The following is a 14065-nucleotide window of genomic DNA, read 5'->3' as shown; positions in this document are numbered from 1 at the left end:
CCCTGCCATAGGCATAGACACCCACTAGACCAGGTTGCTCACAACCCCATCCTGCTGGCCTTGAATACCTACAGGAAGGGGCATTCATCCACAGCTTTTAAGATGTAGGGAAGTCTCTATAAAATCTTCCTTTTTAATTCAGTTACTATATTCTTCATTTGCTATGTATCTGCAGGTGTCTGTGATCCTGTGTGCATGAATGGAGGGAAATGTGTAAGCCCGAATGTCTGTGACTGCCCATCTGGTTGGAGAGGAAAGCACTGTAATAAACGTAAGCGTTTCTACTGTTCATCAAACAGATCACTGCTCATTACTTAGGTCAATCAACATTAATTGTAACCTTGTCTTAATATTAAAAAACTCTATAGTGAATAGAATTTCGTTTGCTCCTTCAGCAGTTTGAAGAAAGATGGTTTCAATCAAAGGCAGTACAAAATTCTATAAGCATTTTGTTGCATACAGAGGAAGAAAGCTTTGTAGGGGAACCCTGGCTCTACTTTATGTATCTCTTATACATCTTGTTACAGAAATTCATTTTTATAGTATTAAACTTGAAGCATTGATTTTATGTTTTAACACCTTCACATATTTTGCTGTATTTTACAGAGAAATGCCATATATTTCAAGATACAGAACTACTTAAAGCCTACTGTAAAGCCTTGCCAACTGATGTACTCTCAAGGTCACCAGCTACATTTTGGTGCATAATTTCAGGAAAGATGTGCTCTCGCTCTGTAACTCTACCATATCTAACTTACCATTATAAAAACAGAATTAAAAAAACTCTCACTCTAAAATACTTTCAAGGAGTATTTTTCCTTATGTGGCTATTCTTTACCATGATGTTGACAGATAAACTGAATAAATTTATAATCCAGACGACACGCTATAAGTACACCAGGTTAAAATACAGGATATTTAATCGTCGGATCCTAGTATTAAGTATGATTTCAGAACCAGTGTTTTGAAATTATAATTTCTTCAGAAATGATGCAGGAAATATGTGTTTCTCATGTGTGCACATGAAAACATGCATTTACTTTTTGGGATCCCTGAAGAAATACTGTAGACAATAAATATACTAAATCCTTCTATGGGATATTACTTACTTGCAATGTGGAATTTGCTATATGCATCTAACACACATGAATATACCAGATGAACATATCATATGGAGAGCATTCTCAACTGATAGTGAGCTGAATGTTAGAAATAGCCAAGCTACTAGAAGGCAATCATCAAAGATACATTTCTTAAGAAAAAAATATCAAAGACTCCTAAATACAAATTATCTGATGAAGAGAGAACATCTATTCCTTTGGAAATCAGCCAGATAAAATAAAACCTTGCAGATCATTTTTTCAGACAGCTTTGGAACATCTGGATATGTTGTTTACATCTTCTCACTTGTCTCTCGTCACTCTGTCCAGCTGTTTGCCTGCAAAAATGCCTGAATGGTGGAGAATGTATAGGTCCAAACATCTGCGAGTGCCCTGAAGGATGGGTGGGAATGCTGTGCCAGACCCGTAAGTGCTGCTCTCATTATCACAGGCTTGTAGCCATACGTGTTGCATCAGAGATATTCACACATCCACTTTTCTACTATGTTTACCTTACATGGAAAGGGCAACAATCAGATGACAGCATGTATATTATGCCTCTTGTTTGTCAGAAGTGTTGTATGCTGTCAGTAAAACTACTGCTATGAGCACAGACTCATCCTCTACTTCCATCAGAAAAAAGTAGCAGATTTTAAACTCAATGATTTGAAAGGCTATATTAAAAAAAAGAAAAAAAAGAGGGTCAAGGACAATAGGAAATGCAATATCCTATTCAGCATATCCAGATAACATTAAGCACAGACAGAAGTTCTATGTGCCTGCTAACCCAGCAGTCCAACCCTGCACCTATTACACATTCGGTCTGACCACTGAGATGGCTTTGTATCTGTGTGGGGAGTGGAAAACTTGGAGTAGAAAGAGACCCGTTATTGCCCATTGCATGCAGGGTCACTGCAGTGTGTGCGTGTTATTAGTTTTACAGTAAAAGGTCATGAGGAAAATATCAAGGCATTATATCCCTTCTAAAGGGTAATCTTTCTTTCCTCTCACACTCACAGAGTGTAATTACTTATGGAAATCTTTTGTCAGTTAAATCCCAATGGCTGTGTAATTGTTTCTTTGTGCCAGCTGTCTGCTAGTTCAAACATTGTAATGTTTAAAGTTATTTATTAGTTGATGATATATTCCTGAGTCAGTTTATTAAATAAATAAACAAATCATGCTTGCTCCCGTGCAAGGCAAGTAAGACTTACTGTCATTACCCATTTTTGCCGCACAATGCACACAAGCCTGGGCCATTTTTCATTTATTTCATCAGCTCCTTTGAATATTTCCTCTAGATAGTCACCCTGTTTTTACTGGTGTTTTTTGTTTGTTTTTTTTTTGTTCCCCTTGTTTCTGTTGTAGTGTGCAATTACATCAGCTCTGTGCCCAAAAGGAGATGCTGGTAACTCTGAGGTTTCACAACAAACCCAGATACCACCAAATGGTTGGAATTTCACTATTTTTTAAATAGAGGAATAGAAGACTGTAATCAGAGAGCAGATGGTTATGTCTTATAATGTTACTCCAGGGTATTCACAATGAGGCAGGGAGGAAGCGGGGGAACAAGAAAGTCTTCATCTTCACAGATGTTACGTATGAAGTTTTGCACAGAAGTGTAACTCCTGAAAGCAAGTCTGGGTTTGTATTTTAACATGGCAGTCCAACCACCCAAATCTAGAGCACTGTGAAAAATGTTTATTAATCTGTCTGAACGCATCCCAGCACTGCCCACCATCAGCGGGCAAAATCCATCCCCTCTGCCAGAACCACTGCGTTTCTGCAAAGGGGCATTTCACCCCTTGTACTACTTCCCTGTGCTAACTACATTGTCCATGAATTTCAGCCTGCAAGGTTCCCCTGCTTCTGACACTCCCTTAACAGAAAAATATTTTATGCATCTATATATTTTTGGTTTAACAGAGCAAAAAGTCAGTTTCCTTACACAACTGAAATTCCAGCTAACATTTTCCAGCAATCACTGTACCTTCCCCTATGATCCAGAAGGAACTTGGGCTGATTTGGGATCTTGGGACTTGTTCAGGCACAGGAGGGACACAGATAATCCCAGTTTCATTCTCTGCTTTCAGCCTATTAATTCATGCAGCTGCCCTTATCAAGATGACAGAGATGGCCCAGGCTTACATGAACTGCTCAGGCTGTTTGGAGGCAGCAGTAGTTGTAGCTGCCACAATAAAATCTTCCCTAGATCTCCTCCTCCCACTCTTCTGTAAAACCCGAAAAAGCAAAAGATGACATTTCTCTAGTTTAGGCCACTAATAATTAAGTACCTCCAAGTGCAAATAGTGATGCCTTCTATTTTCCTGCCAACTTTCACCCAGAAAGTAGTACATAGATCTGTATTATAAGTGACAGACAAAAATCCTTCAGCCTTTCAGCAAACGATACATTGACAGTAACCCAGAGCAGATTTTCTGTTCTGTTGCAATGAAGATTGGCACTGTCCAAGTCAGAATAATTTTATCTCTACAGTATTTTGAAAATGCTTCAGAGAGCAAGACTCAACTCTGTTTTCAGATGTAGCACCATACGTTATGAAGCTTGTATCTAATTTGGAACAGGTCTGCTGCATTTTGGAGGTGCAATCATGCAGGCAAATACTTTGCCTCTTCTGCAATGATGTGCAATGAAATCTCATTTCATTTAATGTGGTGAATTATGAATTTCTCAATGCTATGATCAGTCAAACTCAGTGACATTCCAGAGATGTCCGTGCAGGCTATTTTTCTTACAGTTTTACCAGTCTCTGGCTACCACTGTACTGCAGAATTTGGCAAGAGTAAGAGTAGGTAAAAGAGACTTTCAGGAGACATTGTTTCAGCAGTAATGGACAAAATCCAATAGTCCTCTTTTATCAGACTGCAAATAAAGAGGTCAGCTGAGAGAATGGTTTTCTTCCCTGCTCATCTGTAACTGCACAGAATAGCTTCTGAAAGAGAATCAATAAAATAGGTCATTTGTCCCAACAAATACGGTGTGCGGTGGAATACACACATTATCCTTGGTAAGTTCTTATGCCTTTGATGGTCATAGTTTAAAGAGTAGCAGTCAAGTTTCAGACAGTCTTGCAAATGTAGGGAAATAACATTTCAGTAAAACAGGCTAAAATATGTCCTTTGAAATATTCAATGTCTTACCCACAGAAAGGAGCAGCTTCATAGACTCATAGCAGCAGCACAGATGTTCTAAAAATTCCCTCTTCCCACAGTATCACAGGATCACCATGTTTCCCCATCAGTGATCTCCTTTCCATCTCAGACCAGATACCCATTTTAAAGCCCCATGCCTGTGGGTTCTCCCTCCTTGTTGAGGTATTAACTCATATCTCTCTTTTTCTTAAGCTAGAAAAGAATTCTTAGACAAAGCAGTGAAGACCTGATGGTACAATCTGACTGCCCTGACAGATTTAGACAAAACACAAGCCAATAAAGTCAGCAAGCTTTTGGCCAAGGATGTAAGTCTGTTAAGGATCAGAATGCAGGATCAGGGTATAACTCTAATAATTAATTATAAAATATAAGAAGGTTATAGTTGTGAAGGATCTTCATCATTAAAATTCATGCTGCTGTCTTCTGTTCTAATATTATTGAACCCATACCAGCTTCTCATTTGCCCTTCAGAATATCTTCTCTTTATTTGCATGTTATAAGTGTCAAGCTCAAAGCCTTATAATTTCCTCAACATTCGAGCTCCTTCTCTCTCCCTCTGTCTTGAACAACATCTCAGACAGGCTTGCTTCTAGTTTTCCTATGTAACCCTTTCAATTCTTAAAAAAAGAAAACTCGTAAGAAAGATTGTCATTTGCATGCAAATAATAGCTCTGTACTTAAACATTCAGGGATAAATCTCCTTCTGTAATGGGCATTTATTGATTATAATTTTATCATAAGCTTAGCTTACTAAATGATTTTCTTTGCTGAATCTGTACAGGATAATGCATACACAGACTGTGTCATTTTTAGTGTTTAGAGGCTTAGCATCCCTTGTAAATACATTTATGAAATATTCATTTAAACTTCAGCTATGTTATTATCCTCTGTGATTTCAATTCCAATTTTCTCCCAAAATGTTTTTAACTTTTCTCCTTCTTGAGCACTACTGCAGGAAGCATTGGGTGGAGAGGGAGAGACAGGCAGATAGAAAAGGATAAAAAAAAAAAAACAAGAGGAAGTCTTTTCCTTTTTTTGTTTTGTTTGAATCATTTGAAAAATCATAGAAACCACAAATGGAAAAAAGCCTGGTACCTTATCTAATATCTGCCCTTCTATCATTGCATATGAGAATCCCCCTACCAGCTTTAGGGATCTCCAGATCAGACTACTCTTTTTCTTACCTGCTTTTATTATATGACTACCAGTATGATAATCAATATTCATTTTACCTGTGCTCAAGTTCACATCAGGTTATACGTGGTAATATCATACACAGTTGTCTCTCTTCTAGAACAAAATCCACTGTAGAGTGGAACACAACTCGAAGAGGCTCTTGTGCTGAGAATACACTCCCTAGCAGAAAGTGGGAAATGCTTTATTCCCATAAACAAAACACTGAGATTTTTCCAGTTCACTATCTGGCTGCACACTCACAAGACCAGCAGCTTAGCAGGCTGTACAGCCTCTTATTTTTAGGATGTGCGGATTACCAGTAAGATTCGTTCTTCATTCCTCTTTCCCTCAGCTCTCAGTCTGATGTTCAGAATATAAATTTAAATGTTAGTATTCCCTAATATGGCAGAATCCCAACCTTCATTCAGAGTGCTGGCTGTCACAGTAATCTGATGGAGTTGACAACCTATTTTCAGTAGACAAAGACAGCAAAATTACAAGATGTTCTTTTTAAACAACCACAGGGAGGGGAATCTTTGTAGCTTGTGGCCAGCCTTCCAAGGTCACTATAGCATCATTATAACTGTCCTCAGAGAATTACATTTGGATGGCTTAGGGAGCCACTGTGTGTTTTCCAAAGAAATTTCAATGGTCTAGCCTATCTCTGAGACTTCAGATTGCAACACAAAGAATTTCCATGAGCTTAAACCTGTGCCAAAAATCAGATCCTAAGACCAAAAAACTGAAATTCTGGATTTTGTTTCTTTATCCCCTTAATCTTTTGTGAAAAGTCCCCTGTAGGGAAACGTTAAACTTTTTCAGATCTGATGCTATTGGAACATAGACAACTGTTGTCATATGCTTTATTGACAGATAATGACAAGTAATTTATATTTAATCTTACTAGCGTATAGTTAGCAGCTTTCTATATGGGTCTCCCAGGCAAGAAAATAAAAGAATTCACTTGTTGATATTTACTTGGCAATACTTATAGAAGGTTTAACTCATAAGATCTAATTAAGATACTATGATGTGTTTTTGAATTGCTGCCCTATGAATTGGTTGCTCTCTTTCCTCCATGCCAAAACAGTGTCATAAACTGCCGATTGGGATGAAAAAAAATGGATGAAATTTGACTAAGTCTATTGATTATCTTTTTTTTTTTAATCTCTTAAAAAAAGATAAAGAGCACTGGTTCTTTTATTAACAGAATGTCTGCAAATATAAACGGTAGTCTAGATAAGATTTTAAAAGTTCTTCTGATTCCCTTACTGATTCAGTGGGACATGAAATTACACACCCTGGATTCCAGCTTTTTGAAGTATGCTGGAAATTCTCCCTTTTATTTGTTGTAAAAGAACCGCTCTGGGGAGTAAATATTTAACAAATCTTTGCATCACAAGTCCTTTTAAGAGCTGTTATTTTATTTCACACGGAACAAAAGAAAATCAGCTTTGGCACAAATCTGACCCAGCCGTCAGAGCCCAGAAAGTATCCTGGCTTTCCAGATCAGAGCTTTTCTGACCCATTTTCTGCTGAGCTAAGGTGGTTACTTTGGCACACACTTCTCTTTCCCCATCAGTGAGGAGTGAAAATAAAGAAGGAAAATTGTAAATGTAACAGACACGCAGGCATGAAAAAGCCCATGGCAAACATTTTTTTTAATGCCCAAAAGTCTTTTCGTCCTTTTCTCCATCATGTGAAACTAGAGAACCTTGATATGTTTTGTCACATCTTTGCTGTATCCTTTCCCAACGCATCAGAGTACTTCCCTTCTAATTACGAGATTTAGAATAAATGTATTCCTAAACCATTTTATCTTTCACTTATAGCAATTTGTGAGCAAAAATGTCTGTTTGGAAGCAGATGCATAAAACCAAATGTCTGTGCTTGCAGAAGTGGCTATACTGGGTCAGCATGTGGAAAGAAGGTAAGGTATCAGCCAAAAACACTGCATTCTCATAGCAAGAAGGACAAAAATAGCTGACTGTAACCGAAATAGTTTACAGGAAAAGGGATTAAAGTCTTAGTAACCTTATGGAAGATGTAAATAAGGTTATAAAATTGTTTAAAGTAAGTTTAATGACCACTAAGCTGCCAACTAACCCTGCATCCAAGTCCTGTACAAAATTCTCCCTTAAGGAACAGTTTAATCCTTCAAATACTAACCCTTAAAAAGCTGTGTCTGTTCTGATACTTAGGCTCATCCTTAATACAGTTCTCCTGCCCAAATCCACTAATCATCTGCAGAGTATACCCTGAAGAGATGTCCCTGGATGCAGTCAAGCCTGAGCCTGGAACTTTCACTGAATCGCAATTGACCCTCACCCACCAGACACTGTTCAGTTCTTCATCCCTACTGCCTTCCTCAACCAGCCACTTGCTCCAATATGAAGTCATTTGCCAATCTCCAGCTTTTAAAATGGCAGACTGCCCTCTCATTTACCTATATGGAAAGGCTAAGTAAAAAAAAAAAGAAAAAGAAAAATCAACATCTTTTCCTTTCAATTTCATCAGGCATTAGAGATAGCAGCAAAATCTATTCAGATAGTCATTTTATTCTGTTAACGATAACTAGATTTTAATATCATAATTTAAGTTCTATATGGATTTTCTTAACAAGTACATCTTCTTACTAAATTATAGCTCCTATATCAATACTGATGTAGATGACTCAGTATTTCAATTTTATATATATATATATATATATATATATATATATAATCTTTTTAAAACAGGTTTGCTGTGCAGTAGGAAAATATGGCGTGCATTTTATCAATGATTTAATGGGAGAAGTCCAAACAAATGCAAGAAGAATCCAAGATAAAGCAGAGTTGTTGTCTGCAGGTCTTTGTACCCAAAGGACTTTCTTTACCCAGAGGTTGAGAGTTGCCATTTAGAAATGCCAGACAGAGATTACTAGGGATGTTTTGGAGCATTATTTTAGTTGTGAAAGTATCAAGTATGATATTTTCCATTCACAAACGAAGTGGAACTTTGTTGCACTTCACAGAAAATATTAAATCAAATACCAGGCTTCCTTTTTCACATGAATAAACTATTAAACAGTAAATCACTACAGGAAAAAAAAAGAAAAAGACTTTGCATATTATGTATGTCCAGAATGCCAAGCCATCAATGATACATGTAAACTCACAGCTCTCTAAGCAATGATTCATCTCACATTTTTACAAGACTGTTTGAAGCACTCTTCAGTTTCACAGCTCATTCTGCAGAAATACTGATTGGCAGCACTGATATGAACGTGCGTTGCTTTGATGTGAGGAAGGAAATGTTCTGAATAAAAGAGAATTAACAGGTTTCCTTCAATCTGCGAGCTTTGCTTAGTGCAAATGTCAGAGTTAGTCATAAATCTGATGGGTCTAAGGGTGTTATGTTTAAATTACATGGCGATATGCAATCAAACAAGCTACCCCACTAAAAAGTTAAAAATTATAAGAGATGATAATGCTTATTAACTAGCACTGATTACATTAAATAGTGAACACAGGAACTCATGTCCTTATTACTGCAGAAATGCTGGCAGGACAGGCTTCCCAAGAGTTAATTTGTTAATGAACAAATTGAACAAGCTTTAAGGAATTTTACACATTTAGAGGTTTGAAGACAAATACAATCACCTCTCCCTGATTTTCTCTCATTTTCCTCAACTTAAACCAATCAGGTGTCAAACCCATTTCTGCTGCTCGTATCTAAATCTCTGCAATTTCTCCCAATTCTAGAAGCAATGCAGCTGAGGAACACCACTAACTGTCTCCCCATTGGCTTCAAACTCTCTTGTCAATACATTTACAACAAGAGATTTACATTTTTCTGCTATAGCACTGTAACCAGTTCAGTGCTCCACGCTGCTCCTACTTAATGGCTTATTTTCCATTTGGCAACCATGCAGTTGACTTTTCCTTTGTGAGCACAGCCCTTATTATATCTTTATTTAATTTTGTCGCATGGATTTTCAATTGTTTCACCCATTTGTCAAAAAGATTTTTCATTCTAAAGCTGGTTGTATTGCCTCCAAATGTGGTATCATTCAAAAATGTGACATCTCATTGCCTAAGACATTAATGACAATAACGAAGAGTAGAAAAAAGTCAAGGCCTATTGGTATCCATCTTGACAGCAAACTATTGACACAGTTACTCTTTGATAATGCTTCTCAGACAGGAATACTTCCTTTCTTATTTAGTCTGACCTACTGGCATGACTACCCCAACTATGTCAGAAGTCCCCCTAAAATAAAATTGTACCTACTTGTGGTGGCTAGAATGGCTGCTTACCACATTTTGCTTGAGGAGATTATGAGTTTATTGTTTAATAATTTGCCTTAGTGTCTTCCCAGATACCCACTTGGCTGTCATCACCTTGCTTTTCCTTTTCCTTTTTTTCGTTATTTAAAGATATATACTGTGTCTTTCAGGAGTACTCAAAGCTAAAGACTGCTCATTTAGAAACCACATCTTTAAGTAAGCTCAGCTAAACTCTATGAAGCCCTATTCCTGTTCCATGTTAAATTCTTCTTATGCACTAAGACTTTCTATATGAGGACTTAAAGTAGCTAACAAACCATAAACTCAAAACCCAGTTTATTGCCCAGCAATTTCACCTTGTAAACTGACCTTCAATCTGACTTATCTGATCCTAATATTCAGATCCTTCCCTGCTCTCCCTTGAATTCCTGTTCTCTTACTAATTCTGAACATGTTAAACCTTTTGTCACATTTAACCTTTTTGTGAAGATGGAATATAAGGCACGGAACACATTAGCCTTGCCTGTGTCCTCTCATGTTAGATTCACCTCTATGTTTTGCTATGGGAGTTAAAACTCTTGCTCTGGTCTGTTTCTGTAGTGAATCTTCAAATAGCAGGGAAAATACAGTAGAAGAGGCATGCAACATTTATTATTAAAAAAAATGGCTTAAATTGGAGTTGAGCAGCTCTTCCCTTCCCTCAGCAGCAGCTGCCTAGGGATGCTCAGGTGACTGCACTTGCAGCTAACTCAGTGTTGCCAACCTCCTTTTCCCAGGGAAGGAGATGCAAGGTAATTGCCCCTTATCCAGTTTAGAAGAGCCATTTCTTCCTTTGAACTTTATTTCTGGTCTTCAACTTAGTCTCACAACAGTAGAGTGAAAGATTCATTTTAGCAGTATATTTTTCAGAGGATAGGCTGAACACACTATGAAGATAGATACAGGGAGCTGAAAATAAAAAGCTTAGCTGCAGAACTCCTTTTTTTTTTCCCTCAGACTAAAAAGTGTCTATAGGCTGGTTTAGCTAGTCTGTTTGGAAAAGCAGTGCTGCCCATACTCGTTTAATAAAGTTATTCCCCTTGCTCTGCTGTAATCTTTGATATAGTTCCCTTCTGTGCAGTTAAAACTCCTGGAGGAGCAATATACATTTTCCCAAATTATTCATCATCTACCTCCTAGTTCTCACATCGATATTGCCAAGTGATTTGCAATTCATTTCCTGACATTTTTCGTTTACTTTGTTTTTGGAGTTCTGCTAAACAAAGCCTGCCAAAAGCATTCCTCAGAAGGCTAATGAACTTGCTAGAATAGCAATCACTCTCTTAGAAACCTTTTGCGTATTTTTAATTTGTATTGACTCTTTGAGAGATCCAGATAATTTAGCAAGTTTTGCGGCAGACGTGAAGATAAATGCTCCCACTGACTTTTACTTTCAAAACATTCATCAGAGTCCATTTGTTCATGGTTGGAAGGGGTGACTCTCAAAAAAAAAAAAAACCCGAACTAAATGTTTCCCTTCTCCAGTGGAACCACGTTTACCAAAACCTTTGGGCCCAAGTCCCAAAGAGACCAAGATAACCACTGTGTCAATTGTACAACAGAGAGCTTTTCTGAAAGTTGAAAGGTATATTGTAACTGTTGTCTTATCTAATACAATCATGCTTTCCTTCTTAGGTTGTTTGTTTTTCTTTCTAAACGGATTAAAGTAACAGCATTAATTAAACCAATAGAATTAATTTAAGCCAAACGATATCTAGTTAAATATGAATGCACGGCAAGCTATCATGATGCTGTATTACCTCAAAAACAGTTTAAATATTAATGTACTAGATTGGTCTGTCTGTTGAATCTATATTCTAAAGCATAAAGATAGTGAGGAGTCTAATTGATTTCAGAAAATAGTAATTGAAAAAGGCAAACTTCATAGCTGACAATTTTAACACAGGAATTTACCAGTAAGCCAAACAGCAGCAAGCCATTCACATTCCATATGAATGAATTCAGGGATGATCTTCCAAAGATTAAACATACTTCTGACTTTGGTAACATCTGAAAATGCACTCTGCTACAGCCAGTGGCTTTAACATTGCTATTACTTCCTTCTTGTATATATCAGTTGACACATCAGTGTATACATTATTTTCTCCAAAAGAGTGGTCAAGCAGGGAGGTAGTTGAATCAACATCTTTGGAGACATTCAAGAAATGTGTAGATGTGGTACTTGTGGTACTAAGGGACGTGGTGTAGTGGGCAGCATTGGAGGTAGATGGATGGTTCGACTACAGGATCTTTAAGTTCTTTTCCATCCTTCATGATTCTACGATTCTATGATCAAGAGACATTAAACTACAAATCATCACGCTCAAGTTGCACAAGCTGTGTTCAGCATCTGTAAATACACACACTACTGACCCATGGAGTTCTAGGGAAAATGGCCTGCATAAATTATATTCCAAAAACAGGGAAGTAATAAGAGATAAAAAGGATAGTCAAATAAAAGTAGAATGGAGCTACGCATGCTGTGCATATTAGTCAGACAATTTGCTTACTACAAAGGAATGCAATTAATTAATTAGTTAATTGAGCTTAAATTTAATGGCTTCCTCATCAAAACATTGAATATCTTCAACACATATACTTGTTTGTGCATGCTCACTGTATTTAGAGGCATCCTGAATCATTTTCACACTTTTACCAAGGACAGAGCCTTTGTAGCATTTTATGTTTCATTCATATAGATATATATGTGTGTGTGTGTGTGTACATATAGACACACACATACACATTTACACACACAAATATATACATCCAAAATCCAAATGTGTGTTTTAGTATAATTGCGTATATAGACATATGGAAATGTGTACTATGAGCCAGACGTGCAAGCATACATTTTTATTTGACCTGAAAAAATACATATTACTCTTTCTGATATTACATGCAGTTACTCCACATAAAATGAATCCTTACTCTAACCAGACCTAAATCCCAGCAGGCACTTGCAGAAGTACCCTCTCTTTTCCTATAAAGTAAATGTGCCATGTACTATTTGCAAATAAACAACTGCTACCTCTATACATCACTATCAAAAACTAAGGTATTTTAGAGTCAGAAAGGAAAGGAGCACTTAGATACATAATGTTAATATCAAGGATAAGCTGTCATATCAAATACAGATATGTCAAGATTAAGAAGGACCTTTCTTCTAGCCCTGAATAATAAATTAATATCAACATTTTTATGTGCTTTCTAATACAGCTTTCTATAAAACTGCCTTTGAAACCAGGTTCTTAAATCTATGTGCTAGCATAAAATAAAGCTTTCCATATCATCGATTATCTTGTTTTGGGATAAAGCAAATTCACTCATGTATTTAAACCAGGATGATATTCATGGACAACTTCTGCTGTATGAAAATGGGATAAGTGCACTGAAATGCTTTCAGGCAAGAAGCCAACAACCTCCATGCGTTACACAGAAGTGGCAGAGAAATATTTTTTTTTTTAAGGCACACCTGCTTTAGATGAAAGAAATTGAATTCCAACTCCATAACTGTCAAGCACCACTGCAAATAATAGAGCCTAAGCCAAATCATTTCAGCAATATAGCTATTTTCCTGTTGAAGCGATGGAGCAGAAATCAGCCTTAGCTAGATGATATCACTTTATGTGCATGCTTTGGAAACAGTTCCATTCATCACTTCACTGCTTAGTCCCTTTCAAAAACATGTTCTTCATTCCCAGGTTAATAAAAATCTTTGGTTATGTAAGTCAAAATTGTGAAAAAATGCAGCTTGTGATTTGGCCATAATTATGTTGCAAATCAAAAGAAAAAAGAATAACCACAATAAATCACTTGAACATCGCACGTGATATTTCTTACACCACACACACAAGAACATTTATTCTATAGTCCCATAAGAGGCTGAATATGCATTTCTTTTTTTTTGCAGCTACCAACAGGATGAAGATAACATAACAGCAGGACATTGAAGACAATCATTTGGGTATTGATAAGCCCAAACTGAGTGCATTTTTCGTTTTGGAAGACACAGTGTGAAGACATGGCTACTTCTCTCCCTTCTACTCTCCTATAATCACAAAGAAAAACTAAAACAAAACACCAAGGCATATGTCAATAAACAGACCTCTATTTTCAAAACTGCCTGTGGCCAGGCTCATATTCCTGATCTGCAAATGTAACACCACCATCACAGTGACTACCCCTGCCCACTAAAAAGACAAAGTCTTTTAGTTTCCTGTTACTCTGCTTTCACTAAAACCTGAAGGCACGTATAAATGTCTTCATTTAAGCCAGTTTTTGGTGTTGTTTTTTCTTTTTCTTTTTT

The 14065-nt window shown here is 37.0% G+C and overlaps 1 protein-coding gene across 3 annotated transcripts in view; it reads left to right on the top strand.

The window, feature by feature from the left end:
* Positions 1-14059, top strand: part of LOC104911838 (von Willebrand factor D and EGF domain-containing protein-like) — a 42182-nt gene extending 28123 nt beyond the window's left edge. The window contains exons 6-9 of one of the 3 annotated variants that reach the window (XM_010714018.3): positions 176-271; positions 1431-1526; positions 7282-7379; positions 13670-14059. In XM_010714018.3, the coding sequence (XP_010712320.1) occupies positions 176-271; positions 1431-1526; positions 7282-7379; positions 13670-13684 (305 nt within the window). In that variant the 3' untranslated portion in view covers positions 13685-14059. The other 2 variants (XM_010714019.3, XM_019617322.2) reach the window with 2 other exon arrangements.
* The last annotated feature ends 6 nt before the right edge of the window (positions 14060-14065 follow it).

The sequence above is a fragment of the Meleagris gallopavo genome, chromosome 7, assembly GCF_000146605.3.
Source record: "Meleagris gallopavo isolate NT-WF06-2002-E0010 breed Aviagen turkey brand Nicholas breeding stock chromosome 7, Turkey_5.1, whole genome shotgun sequence".
In the NCBI taxonomy this organism is placed as follows: Eukaryota; Metazoa; Chordata; class Aves; order Galliformes; family Phasianidae; genus Meleagris; species Meleagris gallopavo.
Note: the sequence above shows the minus strand (reverse complement) of the source record. Positions and strands in the feature narration are given on the sequence as shown.